Source organism: Mirounga angustirostris, unplaced genomic scaffold (genome assembly GCF_029215605.1).
Source record: "Mirounga angustirostris isolate CCGP_5_RB_7025 unplaced genomic scaffold, mMirAng1.0.hap1 SCAF_13, whole genome shotgun sequence".
Classification (NCBI taxonomy): Eukaryota; Metazoa; Chordata; class Mammalia; order Carnivora; family Phocidae; genus Mirounga; species Mirounga angustirostris.
The window spans coordinates 77,758,605-77,779,797 of NW_026991721.1; the positions used below are offsets into that span (position 1 = coordinate 77,758,605).

Here is a 21,193-nt window from a genome sequence, read left to right on the forward strand (position 1 = left end):
CCAATATGATCCAACAATTGCACTTCTTGGTATTTATCTAAGGGAATTGAAAATTTATGTCTACATAAAAACCTACACATGGATGTTTATACCAGCATTATTCATAATTGCCAAATCTTGGATACAATTAAGATGTCCTTCAGGAGGTGAATGGATAAGTAAACTGATACATCTAGACAATGGAATATTATTCAGCACTAAAAAGAAATGAGTGATTAAGCTATGAAAAGACATGAAGGAACCTTAAATGTATATTACCAAGTGAAAGAAGCCAATCTGAAAAGACACATATTGTATGATTCCAACTATTTAATATTCTGGGGGAAAAAATGATGGAGACAGTAAAAAGATTAGTGTCAATGATGGGCGTTGAGAAAGAGATGAATAAGCAGAGCACAGAGGAATTTTAGGATCATTAAAATACTTGGAATATCAAAATGATGGATATAAGTCATTAAAAATTTGTTTAAACCCACAAAATGTACAAAACCAAGAGTGGACACTAATGTAAATGGGGTTTTGAGTGATCACAATGTGTCAAATTATGTTTATCTTTAGTTAAAAAAAAATACCATTCTGGCAAATGATGTTGCTAATAGGGGAAGATATGCATGTGTGGGAGTGAGGTGTTTATGAGAAATCTCTACCTTCCTCTAAGTTGTGTTGTAAATCTAAAATTGCTCTTAAAAAAATAAAGTTTTGGGGAGCCTGGCTGCCTCAGTCAGAAGAGCATGTGACTCTTGATCTTGGGGTCTTGAGTTCTAGCCCCACATTGGGTGTAGAGATTACTAAAAAAATAAGTAAGTAAATAAATAAACAAAGTCTTTTTAAAAAATTCCTATTATACTAACTTCAGTGTCACAGTCATTACACAGAGATGTGTTGGGATTTGTGTTCTTTAGGCATAATTATTTTATGGAACTGCAACAAAATAGAATGTGTTGAGTGGTCAGAACTACAGGATACTCTTATATTTGGTAAATTTGGTACCAACTAGTGTTCTACTCCTTTGTTCTTTTGTTCCAAGTATAAATTAACATAGCTCACAATGATAAATAAAATACAACTAGAAAATATTAATTCATACACATGAAAATGATGAAAACAACAAAAATTGTAACATAAAATGGAGCCCGGCTTAAGACTAATTCAATTTGTCTACTGTAAGTGCCAACATACTGGCTGTAAGCTAGTCCCCATTTTGGGTAATTAACAGTCAAGGAAAAATAAACTCTGGTCATTTAGATATTTTCCAGTGTTTCAAAGATTAAAGTGAAATAGGTATTCAGTAGAAGCATCGCTATTTCTGAAACTAAGATCAGATAAATTTTTTGGGAGGTTCCTCATTAAGAGTTTGTTATTTGGTGTAATGACCGTGACCTGAACATTATTCTTATTGTGTACATAACAATGAGTTTTATCAGCTTTAATAAAGGTAGATGAAACCTAATCATCAACCACAAAATGAGAAGTAATTATCTAAAACTGTGCTTCTTAGACTTTAATGTGCTTACAATCACTTGGCAACCTTGTTAAAATAGATACCCTTTCAATAGACCAGGAGTAAGGCCAGATAATCTGCATTTATAAAAAGCTCCCAGGTGATGTTGATGCTGATGGTTGCTGAAACATGCTTTGAATAGCAAGTCTACAGGCTGGGGATTGTTTCAATATAATCTAAGTCTTTCACTGCTCTAGCTTAATCCATATTTAGAGTATCAGGAAGAATGGAGAGTTTGAGTATTTCCCAAGTAATCCTCCATAGCTATTGTTTTCTCATCCCAGAATTTGATAGATCTTGGGTAGATGTGACTTTGAGTGTGTTCTCTCAATACCCTGACATATGGCTTTTGTCAGGTAATTCCCTTTAGCCTTAATAGAGAATAAAGTCAGGGTTGACATGCTTTTGTGAAAAATGAGAAAACTAACAAAACCTGAATAGAAAACCATCCACTCCTGCTCAGAGTACCCCAAGATAAAGTTAAGATTTTTCTGAAAAGTTTAAAAATCTAGTTTGCAGAGAAACTTGGGAAAGCAATTTTACTCTTGTATATAAAACCTGGAAAACAAGGAACTATAAAAGTATGTTCATTGCATTATATGTTTAATAGCAAAAAATTGGAGATAACTCAGATATTCATCAGAAGGGAAATGGACAAATTGCAATTTTTCATGTTTTGAAAAATTAAAATGGTTAAAGTGAATAAACTATATATTTAAGAAACAAAATGGATATACCTCAAAAGATAATGTTTAGTGAACAAGAAAGTTATAGAATACTACATATAATTTATCATATATGTAAAAAGATTAAAAATCAAAATAATATATACTATTTATGGATATGGATATGTGGTACAATTTTAAAACCATGAATGTGAGGTATCAAGTTGACTATAATGCTTATCTGTCAGGACAAAGGGAGAATGAGAGCAAATAAATGGCACCAGGATAGGGAAGGTAGATGACCTCAACTTTGTGATATTTTATTTCTTAAAATAAAAAATCTGAAACATATGATGAAGCTTGTACTAGGTAAAATCTAAAATGGTTCACAATGATTCTCACCTCCTGGTATGTATAGTGCAATCCTTTCTCTTCAACTGTGGGCCAAAGCTAGTAATCTGCTTCTGGAGAATAGATTATGGCAAAAGTAATGAAATAGGACTTCCAACATTAGGTTATGTAAAACTGTCTTCCATCTAACTTCCATTCCAAAGAAGAACGCATAATGAGGATCTGAATAAACAAACTTCAATGGACTATAGCGATTAGCTGCCTAAAGAATACCAACCTGTTGAGATGATCATAAGATAATACAGAGAATTAAAATAGATGAATCTGCTTGGAGGAGCAAGATGGCGGAGGAGTAGGAGACCTAAATTTTTTCTGGTCTGAGGAATTCAGCTAGATAGGGATCCAACCATTCTGAACATCTACAAACTCAACAGGAGATTGAAGATAAGAATAGCAGCAACTCTCTGAACAGAACAGTGACCACTTTCTGGAAGGTAGGATGTGCGGAGAAGTGAATCCAAGGTGATATTCGGGAAGATAGACGCAGGGGAGGGGGCCTCCATCAGCTGCTACTGGCAAGTGATAGAGCAGCAGAGCACAAAATTGGAACTTTTAGAAGTCAGCTCTGCTGAAGGATGTCGCTCCAGTGGCTAAGAGGGGGGTGGAACACTCGCTGGGACAGAGTGGTCTCAGGACCCTCGGGGTCACAGGAAGACCAGGGTGTCTTAGTGCAGCAGAGCTCCCAGGTATCAGAGCAAGGAAGCTGGCTGCAGAGAGGGAGCCAAAGAGTGGACTCTCAGCTCGGGGTTGCCACAGACTGTGATCTGCATTGCAGTCGGGCCACTACTCTTCCAGCAGGGACCCAACAAGCAGCAGATCCAGGGAGACTCACCTTCCTCCCCAGGGAGGAGTGGCACAGTAGTGCACCACAGGAATCTACTGGTTTGGAGACTCCACACGAGGTCCTGTGCCAGAGATAGAAACGCTCAGTCACAGGCTGGGTGAGCATGGAGTGCTGCCAGAGACCAGGAAGATGGGAGTGATTGCTTTTCTCTGGGGGTGCATGAAGGAGCGGGGCCCTAAATTGTTGGCTCCTCCAGGGCGGAGATTGGGAGTCTGCCATTTTCACTCTTATCCTTCAGAGCTGTACAGTAAGCTTGCAGGGAACAAAAGCTACCAAGAGCAAACTTGAGCTGCTTATTTAGCCCCGCCCCCAGCAGGGGCAGGGCAATTCCACCTCCAAGAAAGACATTTGGGAACCATGGCAACAGGCCCCTCCCCCAGAAGATCAGCGAAAAGAGCCCACCAAGACCAAGTTTACCAATCAATGAGAACGGCAGAACTCCAGCACTAGAGGAATACAGCACATAGAATTCATGGCTTTTTTCCCATGACTCTTTAGTCTTTCAAAGTTATTTTTTTTAATTTTCTTTTTTTTTCTGAATTTTTCTTTTTCCCTTTTTCAGCCAACATCTTATTAATCCCTTTTTTACAAAATCTTTTTTATTCTACATTTTTATAGTCATATTCTATCCCTTCATAGTAGTTAACCTTATTTTTGGCATATATATATAAGATGTTCTCTCTTTAAAATTTTGGGATACAGTTCCTTCTAAGAGACCAAAATATACCCTAAATCTCTAGTGTATGGCTTTGTTCTAGTTTCCTGCCTGATGACGTTCTCCCCCCCATTTTTTTTTAATTCCTCTTCTTTCTTTTTTTCAACCAACTTTTTCTCTTATCATTTCCTTTTATAAAATCTTTTATAAATTTCATCTTTACAGTCATATTCCATCCCTTCATCATATGAACCCTAAAATTAGATTTTAAACCAAAGACTGTAATAAGAGATGAGGAAGGACACTATATCCTACTTAAAGGGTTTATCCAACAAGAAGATCTAACAATTGTAAATATCTATGCCCCTAACATGGGAGCAGCCACTTATATAAGCCAAGTAATAATAAAAGCAAAGAAACACATCGACAATAATACAATAATAGTGGGGGACTTTAACACGCCCCTCACTGAAATGGACACAGCATCTAAGCAAAAGATCAACAAGGAAATAAAGACTTTAAATGACACACTGGACCAAATGGACTTCACAGACATATTCAGAACATTCCATCCCAAAGCAACGGAATACACATTCTTCTCAAGTGCTCATGGAATATTCTCCAGAATAGATCACATCCTAAGTCACAAATCAGTTCTCAACTGGTACCAAAAGATTGGGATCATTCCCTGCCTATTTTCAGACCACAATGCTTTGAAACCAGAACTCAATCACAAGAGGAAAGTCAGAAAGAACTCAAATACATGGAGGCTAAAGAGCATCCTACTGAAGAATGAATGGGTCAACCAGGAAATTAAAGAAGAATTAAAACAATTCATGGAAACCAATGAAAATGAAAACACAACTGTTCAAAATCTTTGGGATGCAGCAAAGGCAGTCCTAAGAGGAAAGTATATAGCAATACAAGCCTTTCTCCAGAAACAAGAAAGGTCTCAAGTACACAACCTCACCCTACACCTAAGGAGCTGGAGAAAGAACAGCAAATAAAGCCTAAACCCAGCAGGAGAACAGAAATCATAAAGATCAGAGCAGAAACCAATGAAATAGAAACCAAAAGAACAGTAGAACAGATCAATGAAACTAGGAGCTGGTTCTTTGAAAGAATTAACAAGATTGATAAACCCCTGGCCAGACTTATCAAAAAGAGAAGAGAAATGACCCAAATCAACAAAATCATGAATGAAAGAGGAGAGATTACAACCAACACCAAAGAAATACAAACAATTATAAGAACATATTATGAGCAACTCTATGCCAGCAAATTAGATAACCTGGAAGAAATGGATGCATTCCTAGAGATGTATCAACTACCAAAACTGAACCAGAAAGCAATAGAAAACCTGAACAGACCTATAACCACTAAGGAAATTGAAGCAGTCATCAAAAATCTCCCAAAAAACAAAAGCCCAGGGCCAGATGGCTTCCCAGGGGAATTCTACCAAACATTTCAAGAAGAATTCATACCAATTCTTCTGAAACTGTTCCAAAAAATAGAAATGGAAGAAAAACTTCCAAACTTGTTTTATGAGGCCACTATTACCTTGATCGCCAAACCAGCAAAGACCCCATCAAAAAGGAGAATTCCAGGCCAATATCCCTGATGAACATGGATGCAAAAATTCTCACCAGAATACTAGCCAATAGGATCCAACAGTACATTAAAAGGATTATTCACCATGACCAAGTGGGATTTATCCCTGGGCTGCAAGGTTGGTTCGACATCCGCAAATCAATCAACGTGATACAATACATTAACAAAAGAAAGAACAAGAATCATATGATCCTCTCAATAGATGCAGAAAAAGCATTTGACAAAGTACAGCATCCTTTCTTGATCAAAACTCTTCAGAGTATAGGCATAGAGGGTACATACCTCAATATCATAAAAGCCATCTATGAAAAACCCACAGCAAATATCATTCTCAATGGGGAAAAACTGAGAGCTTTCCCCCTAAGGTCAGGAACACAGCAGGGATGTCCACTATCACCACTGCTAGTCAACATGATACTAGAAGTCCTAGCCACAGCAATCGGAAAACAAAAAGAAAAAAAACACATCCAAATCGGCAAAGAAGTCAAACTCTCACTCTTTGTGGATGGTATGACACTTTATGTGGAAAACCCCAAAGACTCCACCCCAAAACTGCTAGAACTTATACAGGAATTCAGTAAAGTGGCAGGATATAAAATTAATGCACAGAAGTCAGTGGCATTCCTATACACCAACAACAAGACAGAAGAAAGAGAAATTAAGGAGTCGATCCCATTTACAATGGCACCCAAAACCATAAGATACCTAGGAATAAATCTAGCCAAAGAAGCAAATAATCTATACTCAGAAAACTATAAAATAAAAATACTAAGAAAAGAAATTGGGGAAGACACAAAGAAATGGAAAAACCTTCCTTGCTCATAGATTGGAAGAACATATATTGTGAAGATGTCAATGCTACCTAAAACAATCTACACATTTAATGCAATCCCTATAAAAATACCATCAACTTTTTTCAAAGAAATGGAACAAATAATCCTAAAATTTGTATGGAACAAGAAAAGACCCCAAATATTCAGAGGAATGTTGAAAAAGAAAAGCAAAGCTGGTGGCATCACAATTCCGGACATCAAGCTCTATTACAAAGCTGTCATCATCCAGGCAGTATGGTACTGGCACAAAAACAGACACATAGATCAATGGAACAGAATAGAGAGCCCAGAAATGGACCCTCAACTCTATGGTCAAATAATCTTCAACAAAGCAGGAAAGAATGTCCAATGGAAAAAAGACAGTCTCTTCAACAAATGGTGTTGGGAAAATTGGACAGCCACATGCCAAAGAATGAAACTGGACCATTTCCTTACACCACAAAAAAAAATAAACTCCAAATTGTTGAAAGACCTAAATGTGAGATAGGTGTCCAACAAAATCCTAAAGGAGAACACAGGCAGCAACCTCTTCGACTTCAGCCGCAGCAACTTCTTCCTAGAAACCTCACCAAAGACAAGGGAAGCAAGGGCAAAAATGAACTATTGGGACTTCATCAAGATAAAATGCTTTTGTACAGCAAAAGAAACAGTCAACAAAACCAAAAGACAACCGACAGAATGGGAGAAGATATTTGCAAATGACATATCAGATAAAGGGCTAGTATCCAAAATCTATAAAGAAGTTATCAAACTCAACAAAGAACAAATGATCCAATCAAGAAATGGGCAGAAGACATGAACAGACATTTTTCCAAAGAAGACATCCAAATGTACAACAGACACATGAAAAAGTGCTCAACATCGCTCAGCATCAGGGAAATCCAAATCAAAACCTCAATGAGATACCACCTCACACCAGTGAGAATGGCAAAAATTAACAAGTCAGGAAATGACAGATGTTGGCGGGGATGTGGAGAAATGGGAGCCCTCCTACACTGTTGGTGTGAATGCAAGCTGGTGCAGCCATTCTGGAAAACAGTATGGAGTTTCCTCAAAAAGTTGAAAATAGAGCTATCATATCACCCTGCATTTGCACTACTGGGTATTTACCCCAAAGATACAAATATAGGGATCCGAAGGGGTACGTGCACCCCAATGTTTATAACAGCAAAGTCCACAATAGCCAAACTATGAAAAGAGCCAAGATGTCCATCGACAGATGAATGGATAAAGATGTGATATATATATGCAATGGAATATTATGCAGCCATCATAAGGAATGAAATCTTGCCATTTGCCATGACATGGATGGAATTGAAGGGTATTATGCTGAGCAAAATAAGTCAATCAGAGAAAGACATGCATCATATGATCTCACTGATATGAGTAATTCTCAATCTCAGGAAACAAACTGAGGGTTGCTGGAATGGTGGGGGTTGGGATGGATGGGGTGGCTGGGTGATAGACACTGGGGACAGTATGTGCTATGGTGAGTGTTGTGAATTGTGTAAGACTGTTGAATCACAGGACGCCTGGGTGGCTCAGTTGGTTAAGCCACTGCCTTCGGCTCAGGTCATGATCCTGGAGTCCTGGGATCTAGTCCCACGTCGGGCTCCCTGCTTAGCGGGGGGGTCTGCTTCTCCCTCTGACCCTCTTTCCTCTCGTGCTCTCTGTCTCTCATTCTATCTCTCTCAAATAAATAAATAAAATCTTAAAAAAAAAACAAAAAGACTGTTGAATCACAGACCTGTACCTCTGAAACAAATAATACATTATATGTTAAAAAAAAAAAAGAAGAACATTGCAGATAGGGGAAAATGAAAGGGGGGAAATCAAAGGGGGAGACGAACCATGAGAGACTATGGACTCTGAAAAACAACTGAGGGTTCTAGAGGGAATGGGGGTGGGTGATGGGTTAGCCTGGTGATGGGTATTAAAGAGGGCACGTACTGAATGGAGCACGGGGTGTTATATGCAAACAATGAATCATGGAACACTACATCAAAAACTGATGATGTAATGTATGGTGATTAACGTAACATAATAAAATAAAAAAATAAAATAAAATAAAATAAAATAAAATAAAATAAAATAAAATAAATAAAATAGGCGAATCTTAGGAAGACAACCTTAATATTATGATATTGTGAGAAGAATCCTCTGTTGAAAATGTAGAAGAATGGTGAGGACATCAACAAAATTAACAAAGGTTATATATATGTTTATTATCTCACAGTTTCTATGAGACGGGAACCCATTGTGACTAAATGGGTCTTGTGTCTTTCATAAAGTGGGACTGAAGTCTCATCCCAATACTCAAATGGTATGGGTCCACTTATAAACACACTCATATGTTGTTGGTAGAATTGAGTTCCTGAGAATTGTTGGACTGAATGCTGTAATTATTCATGGACTGTTGGCCAAAGGCCATTCTCAGTGATACTCTTCCTTAGAGTAGCTGGCAATATGGTAGCCAACTTCCAACAGCAGGTGCAAGCCAGACCAAGAGAAGACTTCAAGAAGAGTAGAATAGGGCGCCTGGGTGGCTCAGTGGTTGGGCATCTGCCTTCGGCTCAGGTCACGATCCCAGGGTCCTGGGATCGAGTCCCACATCGGGCTCCCTGCTCAGCGGGAAGCCTGCTTCTCCCACTCCCCCTGCTTGTGTTCCCTCTCTCGCTGTTTCTCTCTGTCAAATAAATAAATAAAATCTTTAAAAAAAAAATAAAAAATAAAAAATAAAAAAAAAGAAGAGTAGAATAGTCAGACACTAACACTTGATTCAGGTAAGGAAGTGGAGACAGTTAATGAATAAAAAATTTTGAGCTAAACTCATGAAGCAAAAAAGAGAAATGGAGCAGGGAAAATATTGTTCATTGGAATCGAGTGAAGTCCTCAGAATTATTTTGCTTTCAACTTGATATTATTATTTTAGGTAATGATTATCCTCACTTCAAATTTCATGTGCAAATGTTCCACCCAACAAGAAGGATTATCTAGTTTTAAAAGAAACTGTGTTGTTAATAATTAAAGTAGTTGTTTGAATATGAGTGCCATTTAATTGATTTAAAAAATTGACTAAAGTTTAAATTGGAAATTCTCACGGTAATATAGGTTAATTGAAAGCCCTTATGAGTCAGTACCTCAAATACCTACAGAATATGCACTGTTTTGGGATTTGTGATATGGACAAGGATTATTAACTACTGCTAACACGTCATCTGTTTCTCCCTTTATAAATGAACAGCCAATGAATTGGTCCTTGACTTCATTTCCTTGTGTTGTTGTGGTGGTGGTTTTTACTAGGAGTAAACTTAAGTGTAGAGACCACTTCATTCTTCTATTTGTGATTAGATGGTTAGTTTAAAATATTTTATCTCTGTTGAACAGAGAGGCAGTCTGGATTAGGAGTAATGCTGACAAGAAACTTTAGACTTACTAGGGAAGTCCACTCCTGAAATTCAGAGACTACAAATGCTACATCAGGTGGAAAAATGGTGATTCTTACAAGCAGTTGAAGTGGATTAATTTTTACTAAGATTAAGCATAGAATTTTGGATGTTTTGCATTTCTTCAATGATATAAACAACCTGTAATTTACATAACGCTCTGAGTCTGCCCAGCCTTTGGAGTTTCTACCACTAGCTTCTGACATGTGAAAGATTCCTGCAATTTACCAACTTTGCTGCCTCATATCCTCAGTACCTTTGAATGAATTTCATTGTTGACATGACTTATTTCCAGATTTGATTTGGCACATGGGCAATGGCATCATAACTCAAAGTATCTCTGTGTTGACAATTTTCTGTTGTTTCTTCAAAACAACCTTTGCTGATAAATTGTTTTGGAGAACCAGATACAAAATTTAAATGATCTTTTATAAGAATAGGAATTCCCTCTGGAAGGGGAAAACATATTTCAGTTGGATGATATACTCCTGTATAAAATCAGATCACTCCAGTTTCTCTCAGCTTAAAAATAGACAAATACATCCTAATAAAACCTTAGAATTTAATGACCACTCATTGAAACTTTAAGACCTTATTCTTTATTGTATTGTTAATTTTTAGAGCTGTTGTTATTGTTTTGCATTAATATGCTATTCTCTCCAACTGAACTATATGTCATTTGAGCAAAGACCATCTTATATACTCTTCTTTATCCACTCTCAGCGTAAGAGCAGTGCCGACTTACTGAGAACTTAAGAAATGTTGTTGAATAAAGAGACAGATGAGGAACTTAAAATCTGAATTTAGGATGAATTTATATATCATGATAGAATATTTGCCTGAATATTGTTTATCTAAACTTTGTATTCTGGATTACAAATAAAGAGGTAGAAAAAAACAATGTATACCCTCTGTTGACATGGTGACCTAGTGGTTTGGCATCTTTTAAAGTTTATATGGGGTTGGTACATTTTGATCATTCTCATAAGTGATAGCATCTCCGAATCATTTGACCTTTCTTATATAGCTACATTAGAAAATGACAACAACAAAAAAAACTATTAGACTCTATATTATGTGCACAGCATAATGCCACTTACCCATGAAACATTCATCACAATGTTTTTTAATAAATAATGCTCTCCAATTCTTAGGAACCCTTGAAAGTTTGTAATGACAGTTTACACTTGTTTAACTTTTATAAAGAAACAATTTTAAACTGAAAAGAAATTTAAGGTTAAAGGAAGGTTTGGATATTTTCTTTAAGGATTCATTTTAGATGCTCACATGGTATGAAAAGTTTTTCTCACATTGTAACTGTGAATGTCATCATAAAATGCAATTTCTAATAAAACAATCCAAAACTTCTGGAAACTATCATATAAAATATATTATTGATCTTCAACTTTTTGAGGAACCTCCATTCTGTTTTCCAGAGTGGTTGCGCCAGCTTGCATTCCCACCAACAGTGTAGGAGGGTTCCCCTTTCTCCGCATCCCCGCCAACGTCTGTCATTTCCTGACTTGTTAATTTTAGCCATTCTGACTGGTGTGAGGTGGTATCTCATTGAGGTTTTGATTTGGATTTCCCTGATGCTGAGAGATATTGAGCATTTTTTCATGTGTCTGTTGGCCATTTGGATGTCTTCTTTGGAAAAATGTCTGTTCATGTCTTCTGCCCATTTCTTGATTGGATCATTTGTTCTTTGAGTGTTGAGTTTGATAAGTTCTTTATAGATTTTGGATACTATCCCTTTATCTGATACGTCATTTGCGAATATCTTCTCCCATTCTCTCAGTTGTCTTTTGGTTTTGTTGACCATTTCCTTTGCTTTGCAAAAGCTTTTTATCTTGACGAAGTCCCAATAGTTCTTTTTTGCCCTTCCTTAAAAGTTGAAAATAGAGCTACCATACGATCCAGCAATTGCACTACTGGGTATTTACCCCAAAGATACAAATGTAGGATCTGAAGTGGTGCGTGCACCCCAATGTTTATTGCAGCAATGTCCACAATAGCGAAACTGTGGAAAGAGCCAAGATGTCCATTGACAGAAGACTGGATAAAGAAGATGTGGTATATATATACAATGGAATATTATGCAGCCATCAAAAGGAATGAAATCTTGCCATTTGCAATGATGTGGATGGAACTGGAGGGTGTTATGCTGAGCGAAATAAGTCAATCAGAGAAAGACATATATCATATGACCTCACTGATATGAGGAATTCTTAATCTCAGGAAACAAACTGAGGGTTGCTGGAGTGGGGGGTGGGTTGAGAGGGATGGGGTGTCTGGGTGATAGACACTGGGGAGGGTATGTGCTATGGTGAGCGCTGTGAATTGTGCAAGACTGTTGAATCACAGATCTGTACCTCTGAAACAAATAATGCAATATATGTTAAGAAAAAAAAAAAAGAAGATAGCAGGAGGGGAAGAATGAAGGGGGAGATATCAGAGGGGGAGATGAACCATGAGAGACAATGGACTCTGAAAAACAAACTGAGGGTTCTAGAGGGGAGGGGGGTGGGAGGATGGGTTAGCCTGGTGATGGGTTTAAAGAGGGCACATTCTGCCTGGAGCACTGGGTGTTATGCACAAACAATGAATCATGGAACACTACATCAAAAACTAATGATGTAATGTATGGTGATTAACATAACAATAAGAATTTTAAAAATATATATTAGTGATCATTTAAAGTGCATTTTTTGTAATTATGCTTGACATGATAGGCTGATATTTCTTCTAGATTATATTACTGATACACTTAGGTCACATTACATGAATAAACTAGACAAGGCCATAAATTAGAGCTAACTAGCAGGTAGAGAGGGTTGGGGTCTGGCATTGGACCTAATCTTTGAGAAAAATGGACACAGAAGCAATTGTTTAAAAGAGAATTTCAATCTAAAGGGCAAGTTTAGAATCTAGGGAGACATTATAATGTCTCCATACTATTGTATCAGCAGAACGTAGGTACTCTTAAGGAGCCTTCATATTCTAATTTTTTTTTTAAAGATTTTATTTATTTATTTGAGAGAGAGAGAATGAGAGAGAGCACATGAGAGGGGGGAGGGTCGGAGGGAGAAGCAGACTCCCTGCAGAGCAGGGAGCCCGATGCGGGACTCGATCCAGGGACTCCAGGATCATGACCTGAGCCGAAGGCAGTCGCTTAACCAACTGAGCCACCCAGGCGCCCCATATTCTAATTTTAATGGAAATCTCTGTAAACTAAGAAAATTATTATTGATGTGCTAATCAATTGAAGTATAGGAAAATCTTGAGTAAAGTATATGTATTCTAGAGCATAATTCAGTAAAAAGCTCTCTTCATCTAGGATATAAACTTACTTTTTATTTCAATATGAACTTTATTTTAAGATAATTCCAACAATAAAACAGCAATTTGTAAAGACTTCATGCATTACTGGAAGTGATCAAGCTAAGACTGGATAAATATCCAGAGATTATGAGAAAGAATGCTTGAAATGAAGGGAAATATATTTTGATTTTATTTATTTATTTATTTATTTATTTATTTATTTATTTATTTATTATTTTTTATTTTTTAAAGATTTTATTTATTTATTTGACAGAGAAAGACACAGTGAGAGAGGGAACACAAGCAGGGGGAGTGGGAGAGGGAGAAGCAGACTTCCCGCGGAGCAGGGAGCCCAATGCGGGGCTCGATCCCAGGACCTGGAATCATGACCTGAGCTGAAGACAGATGCTTAACGACTGAGCCACCCAGGCGCCCCGGGAAATATATTCTGATTTTAAAAGTGTATGGCTCCAGGATAGCATTCCAATGAAACTTAAATTACGCATTTTTTGTTTTTCCAAGAATCATTATTTGTAAATGATACTCATATTTTTCCTGGAAATTTCAGTTCTCATAGTTACTGTTTATCTTAAATACATTTTCTCATAAGCAATAGAGGAAGACAAAAAACAATATATTAATTGTCTATTCCTGTGTAAAATATATCTTAAAACTTAGCAACTTAAAACACCTTTTCATTTTCTCACAGAAACTGTTGGTCTGGAATCTGGGAGTAGCTTAGCTGGGTAGTTCTGGCATAAGGTCTCTCATGACATTTCAACCAAGCTGTTATCGTAGCTGCATTCTCATTTGAAATCTTAACTGAGGGAATATCCACTTAAAAATTCACTCATACCATTGTTAGTAGGCCTCAGTTTCATGTTGGCGGTTGGTCAAACAAGAGATTTCAATTCCTCAAATGTGGGCCTCACCATAACCTGAGAAAGTATCTTCAGGGGCAACTGTCTTCCCCCTAAGGGAATGACTAACAATAACAGTGCTAATACTAGTTTAAACAACAAATATGTGAAATCAAACTAAATATGATGATAGAATGTGTTAAGAAGTAACTTTTAGAACTCAGGAAACAAATGGAAGGGAAAATAAAACCATTAAGGAATTGAAAACTTCATTAGTGGTAATATAGAAGCAACTGAAAAGATAAGAATGTAGCTCTCATATTTGTAAAAGTCAAACAAATGAGAAAAAGAATAAAGATATAAAAGCTGTTATAGAGATGATAGAGAAGACTTAAAAAAATATATTGAAAATATGCCTAATTGGTATGAGGAAAACTGAGCAAATAAAGAAGAAATCTTCCTGAAAAGGAAAGTCTTGGGTTACGTGGGTGGCTCATTAAGCACCTAACTCTTGATTTCAGCTTAGGTCATGATCTTGGGGTTGTGAGAACAAACCCTGTGATGGGCTCCACACTCAACAGGGAGTCTGCTTGAGATTCTCTCTCTCCCTCTCCCTCAGCCCTTCTCCCCACCCTCTCTCTAAAATAAATAAATAAATCTAAAACCAAACAAACAAACAAAAAGTCTTGAACTCACCAGTTATACAAAATGTTTAACACCAAGACATATCCAGAAAGATCTTGAAATTCAGAATGAGGAAAGCACCTTACAGAAATCCAGGTATAAAATCCAGTCATTTAGAAGATAGCAGGAGGGGAAGAATGAAGGGGGGGGGAATCGGAGGGGGAGACGAACCATGAGAGACTCTGGACTCTGAAACAAACTGAGGGTTCTAGAGGGGAGGCAGGTGGGGGGATGGGTTAGCCTGGTGATGGGTATTAAGGAGGGCATGTTCTGCATGGAGCACTGGATGTTATACTCAAACATGGAATCATGGAACACTACATCAAAAACTAATGATGTCATGTATGGTGATTAACAGAACAACAACAAAAAAAAATCCAGTCATTTAGGAGTGAGGAGTGAGGGAAGGCAGGCTGGACCCATTACCATGGATAATGTTAAATGTGATCAGAGAATGGAAAAATATCTATAAGCTTTAATGAAAGTAATACTGAACACCTAATTTGATACCTAGCCAAGTTGTCTTTCAGTTGTAAAGACAACAGATATTCTGAACCATGAAGCAAAACAGAAAATGTATAGAGTAAACTTGGGGGAAGTGAGAGAAGGTATGTTAATTTCATCATTCTTTGTAGGAGATAATCAACAGATCACTTTTAAATTGAAACAATTCTCTTCTGAGGAAGGACTTTCTGGAGGTGTGAATCTGATATTTCACAGACAACAACCACTAGTATTATAGGTTTAGCCAACTACAGGTATGTTGTAGTCTGTTCATAAAAAGGCTAATTTTAAGAAAAAAAATCACTCAAAAACATTACTCCTATGAGAAATTAACATTGTGTATGATGGCATCTGCCTGTTACACAAATATCTCAAAGATTTCTACCTTGTTAAATAAAGATTTTGATTTACTGGTTATCAAGATCTTTGTGATGATTATCATATGGTTTTGAAGTCCATCTCCGCAAGTTACAGATTCCATCAAGTTAAAAATTGCAAAATATAAGGACATTGCTTAAAGTAACTCATAGTCTTCACCAATAGATGTAGTGTATGACTGCAGGAGAGTGACTCAATCTGTCTGAGTTTACCTATAATAATACATTCTTGGTATGGAACCTTAAAAATGAATCTCTTTAGAGCTAGAATCATCCTTGATTACCCTTTGCTGGGGACCTGGAAGCTCTACATAGACATGCTCTTCAACCCCTTACAGTGGACTTTATTTCTAAGAGAAAAATGAGAGAGAGAGAGGACAATTGCTTGCTAAAATGCTTTTGGAAGTAACAATTGAACAATAAAGAGATATCTAACAGAGGATGAGAACTCACAACAGAATAAATGTTGTTCAGGCCATTTTCTTATTTTTTCAGTATGTAATTTAGCTTTTCCCAGCCTGACAACCTTTATTTCTCTTGTCCTGTTCTGACAATTTTCAGAACAAAAGATTTAGAACCATAGATCTTTAGTTAAAATCAACTGTTTACTATGTTGCTAATTTTACAGAAGTTTCCTCTCAGAACCTCAGAGTTTTCATCTTTGAATTAAAAATAATTATAATGCTCAGCTCAGAGAATTAAATAATATATATTAAAGTGCTTTAATGTTATAACAAAGTTATGTTATAACAAAGTTGTAATAGTCATATAGTGGCAGTGGTAATCAGATTCTAGATTCCAACAGCCTTGTATTTGTATCCCAGGTTTGCCATGTATTTGCTATATACATTTAGTTCATTAATTTCAGCCTCAGTTTTGTCATCTATACAATGGGGAGATTAATTCTAGTCACATGGCTGTTGTGAGTGTTACATGATACATTGCATATAAATAATTAAGTGTAGTGTCAATAATGTAGTAATTATACCACAAGTATATGTTAGTTGTTATTGTTGTGATTAATTATAATTTATAGAGTACTTGTGATGTCAATCAATCCTCATAATAATATGGTCAGGAGACATTATCAATCACAATTAATAAATGCAGTACAAAGGATAAAAGTAAAAAAAGTATAAAAAAAATAAAAAGGCTAGAAAATGATGGTACTAGAATTTGAACCCAAGTATGTCTGACTCTAAAGCTCAAGAGTTTTGAAATATATAAAAATATAAAATATATTTATTAAATGTTTTTATGCATTATAGGTATTTATAATATTGATTTAAATGATCATAGTTATAATGTGTAAAGACTAGAAGAGATATATTTTCATGACTCCATCATGCAGTTTAACTGTACCTGAGAGTATAAGGTTTCATGTGCTTTTCCACATTTTTATAAATGCATTATGATGCAACAACAAATAGAATATTTTGATAATAATTTTCTCTAGTTATTTTTATTATATTACTTGTTTTTCATTTTTTGAGTAAAAGTTTGTGATAGCAACATCATTTGGTATAGAGAAACACATTTCAGTTATTTTCATGTAATATTTTATTATTTGTAGCTTAAAAAAAGAACTTCAGTTAGATTATCCAGGACTCAAACAAAATACTTGTCAGTGCCTGCTTTGTGAGTGCTCAGTTTTATTGGATGAATATTTGGAGTGCCATGAACACTTTTGTTTTTCTTTGCCCAAAAGAAAATGAATATATATTTAAAGAAAACATATAAATGTACTCTAAACCCATTATTCTAAATATGGAGGTGTATATCTTTTTCAGTAATAATTTGTTAAAGCTTGAGTTTCCTGGGACATTTGTTCTTCTATTTCTTTCCTGATATTTTCTTGTGGTTATCTACAAAGAATGTGAATCTCCAACTGTTTAGTAGAGGCATTAGAAATATGTCTTTCCTAAAATCTTTCCTCTTCATTTTTCTAAGACAGTGGTTTTAAATGAGGACAATCTTGACCCAGGGGACATTCAAGAATCTCTGGAGACATTTTTGATTATACACTTTGGGAAGGTGTGCTGTTGGCATCGAGTAGGTAGGGGCCACAGATGATTATAAACATTTTACAATTCACAGGACAATCCTCACTACAAAGAATATCCCAAAATGCATTTGTGCCAAGGTTGAGAATCTTTATCTAAGGTTACTATATAATCAAATTCATGATCAATAAAAATAAAAGAAAAAATTTTACTTGCTTCTAAATTCACAATTCAAGATGCTAAGGAAGCTAGATACGCATATAATTCTGTGAATTCTTGCACTACTACAAGCTAATAAGACTAATACTGCCTCCAGCACATTTACTCATAATTTCTCCAGCAGAATTATCCTAAAACTCCAGAATTATCCTAAAACTCTTCAAGCTCAAGCCTGTCATCTGAGGCCCAATTTTATTTCTACTTTTCTATAAAATTTTCATTAGTTTAAAATTACCTTTATCATAGGATTTCTCTGAATATTAACGAATTAAATGAGGTAAAATCTAATATCTGGCATATAGTAGGTACTTAATAAGTTTAGGTGTTCTTCCCTCTTGCCTCTTTCTCTTCTGATCTCCTTATTTACATTGTTTACCTGCTGATGAACACTTAATTTTATGCAGTTTTGATATTTTTATTCAGTTATTTGACTTTTTTAAGGACATGTCTCTTTTATTCTTTGAGAATATATTTATTTGCATTACATAATTTATCCTTTACACTCTAGCATTTTTAAGAATAAATAGTGCTTGATTAAATGAGTGAAGAAATGAATGGACAGAGAATACATGAGGACCAATGTTTTCATATCTGTAGTTCCCAAGTAGCAACACAATAGTAATTCATGACTTTTTATTTATTGTATATTATTTTTAACATTCTAAGAGTTTTACTAATATTTAGGTTTTTTTAAGATTTTGTTTATTTATTTGATGGAGAGAGAGCACACGTAGGGGGAGTGGCAGGCAGAGGGTGTACAACACCAACGTTTGAGATATTTGTTTTTTTCATATTTTTAAAAGAAATCTTAGTCAATTAAAAAATTCTGGGTAGGTCTCTAATTTACTGAAATAAAGTAATTTGCTTGTTGTTACTTTCTTTTGGTAATATGCCTGTTGAGTAAAAGGAAAAAGAAAAATTTTAAATATGAAAATAATGGAGAAAAAGTTTCGATATTTTTAGAAATTTTAAAGTGTGTCCTTTTTGGTCCTTACAGAAAGTGTGGACTATGGGCCAGTGTTTGTACAAGAACCAGATGATATAATTTTCCCGACTGATTCTGATGAAAAGAAAGTAGCATTGAATTGTGAAGCTCGTGGCAACCCAGTTTCCAGTTACAGGTAAAAGTTCACTGCTAATCATTTTTCTCAAGTCTAAAAATTCCCTTCAATGAGATTCTGACATTCCCAGGGAGTATTATAATACCTCAAGTAACTTTTACATATTTGTCTTCTGATTTTTCCAAAGATGGCTTCGAAATGGAACAGAAATAGATTTGGAAAGTGATTATCGCTACAGTTTGATAGACGGGACCCTCATTATAAGCAATCCAAGTGAGGCAAAGGATTCTGGTCATTATCAGTGTTTGGCAGCCAATACTTTTGGAAGTATTCTTAGTAGAGAAGCCATACTTCAATTTGCCTGTGAGTAAAGTATATATTTTCTTCATGTATCTGTATATAGTATGTATACATATAATTTTACAGTTTGGTAAAAGCTTAATTAAGACTCCAAATTTTAATATAGTGGTAAAATCTTGGTAAAGATTAGAACTATATAAACAATGTGTTCCTTTCTAAGATACTTTGAAACTCCCTGACATGTTTGCCCTCTTCAAATAAACCCAACATACTAATCTGGGAGGTTAAAAATACTATTCATGAATTCTTTCCCTCCACATTTTAAAACATCTACTTATCTGCTTTTACTTTTCTACTGTTTATTGTAGTCAAAATTTGCTATAGATTCTTTTGGGCATAAGATCATATATTCTAAAAATTCTGCTTAGTCAGGAAACTAAAGAAACGCCTCTGAAATGCTAATGTTTCAGATTCCAACTGTAATTTTTCACCCAGATGCCCCAATTTTTTAATTAGAAAAAAGATACATACATATAATCAAACATATATACTAGAATCTATATTTTCTAAAATAGATCATTTATCTAATTAACTATGTGTATTGAGTTCTTAAAACTTGTGAAATTATTTAACTTATGATGAAGACTTACACCAAATTGAGGATAGGCTACTGAGTAAAAAAAAAAAAAACACAAAACAAACAGTATCATTCCTCAGTAAAGAATCCTACTTGAATATAAATTCTTGAGGATTACAATATCTAAAAAATAGGAGGGTAGGAATCTTTGTGTTAATAATTTAAATGTTACTTATATTGGGTATATAATTTATCACAAAATGATTTTTAATTTAAAATTACATCCTGAAGAATGAAATAATTGATTTTTCTCTATATAATCTTCATCACGTATTATTTCTAATTAGCCCAGAATCCAGACATCCTATTATAGGAGTGTGAAAGAAAAAGGAAAGAATAAAGGAATGATAATGGATTCAGAGCTAGGTCCCAGAAAAATCTAAATATTATCTTTTAAAATAAATTTGGCTAAGGAGTTCAGGCAGGACTCTACATACACCAAACATACCAAGATAGTAACCTGAATATACTCCTTTTATTTTAGAAAATATTATGTGGTGTAACACAGAACCTAATACTTTTCATCATGCACATTAAAAGAGTAACCTAATAAACAAACAGCCCTCCTAATGGCTCCTCTGTAGAGTAGTCTTTTCAAGACAGAGACAACAAATCCATGGGGCACCTGGGTGGCTCAGATGGTTAAGCGTCTGCCTTCGGCTCGGGTCATGATCCCAGGATCTTGGGATCGAGTCCCACATCAGGCTCCCTGCTCAGCGGGGAGCCTGCTTTTCCCTCTGCCTCTCTCTCTCTGTCTCTTATGAATGGATGCATAAAATTAAAAAAAAAAAAAAAAAAAGACAGAGACAGAGACAGCAAATCCAGAGAATATGATGTATGAATACAAAGTGGCCTATACCTTTCTCTTCGGTCTATACTATCTGACACAAGTACACCAATTCATAATAGCTTATATATCAATTGTTCTCCTCCAAATCACCAGTGGAGACAAAATATGCAAAGTTTTCTGTATGCTTCAGAGCAAAAATCTACTTACTGGAAGATCCAATGTGACTGTGTGACTGTGTCATCCTAGAATTTCTGCAAAGACCATTCACAATGATCAGATACTCACCCCCACCTGCAGTGAGCACATTGGCACCCCAGCAGTTACAGTTCAATGACTAGGCAAGGAAAGCCCTATCTTACTTATTCCATATCAAGTATCCTAAACTTAGACTAGAGCAATTTGCTTTATTTTTAACTTAACATAAGGGTTAATATATATATGCATTCATTGGTGGCATCTTATGACCCTGCC

General features: G+C 35.7%; 1 protein-coding gene across 12 annotated transcripts in view; it reads left to right on the forward strand.

The window, feature by feature from the left end:
* The window catches only part of CNTN5 (contactin 5), a 1,392,146-nt gene that overhangs the window by 801,983 nt on the left and 568,970 nt on the right, over nt 1-21,193 (forward strand). For all 12 annotated transcript variants that reach the window (XM_064577192.1, XM_064577190.1, XM_064577193.1 and 9 more), the window contains 2 exons: nt 18,932-19,055; nt 19,183-19,358. In XM_064577192.1, coding sequence (XP_064433262.1) covers nt 18,932-19,055; nt 19,183-19,358 — 300 coding nt within the window. The remainder of the gene's footprint in view (nt 1-18,931; nt 19,056-19,182; nt 19,359-21,193) is intronic.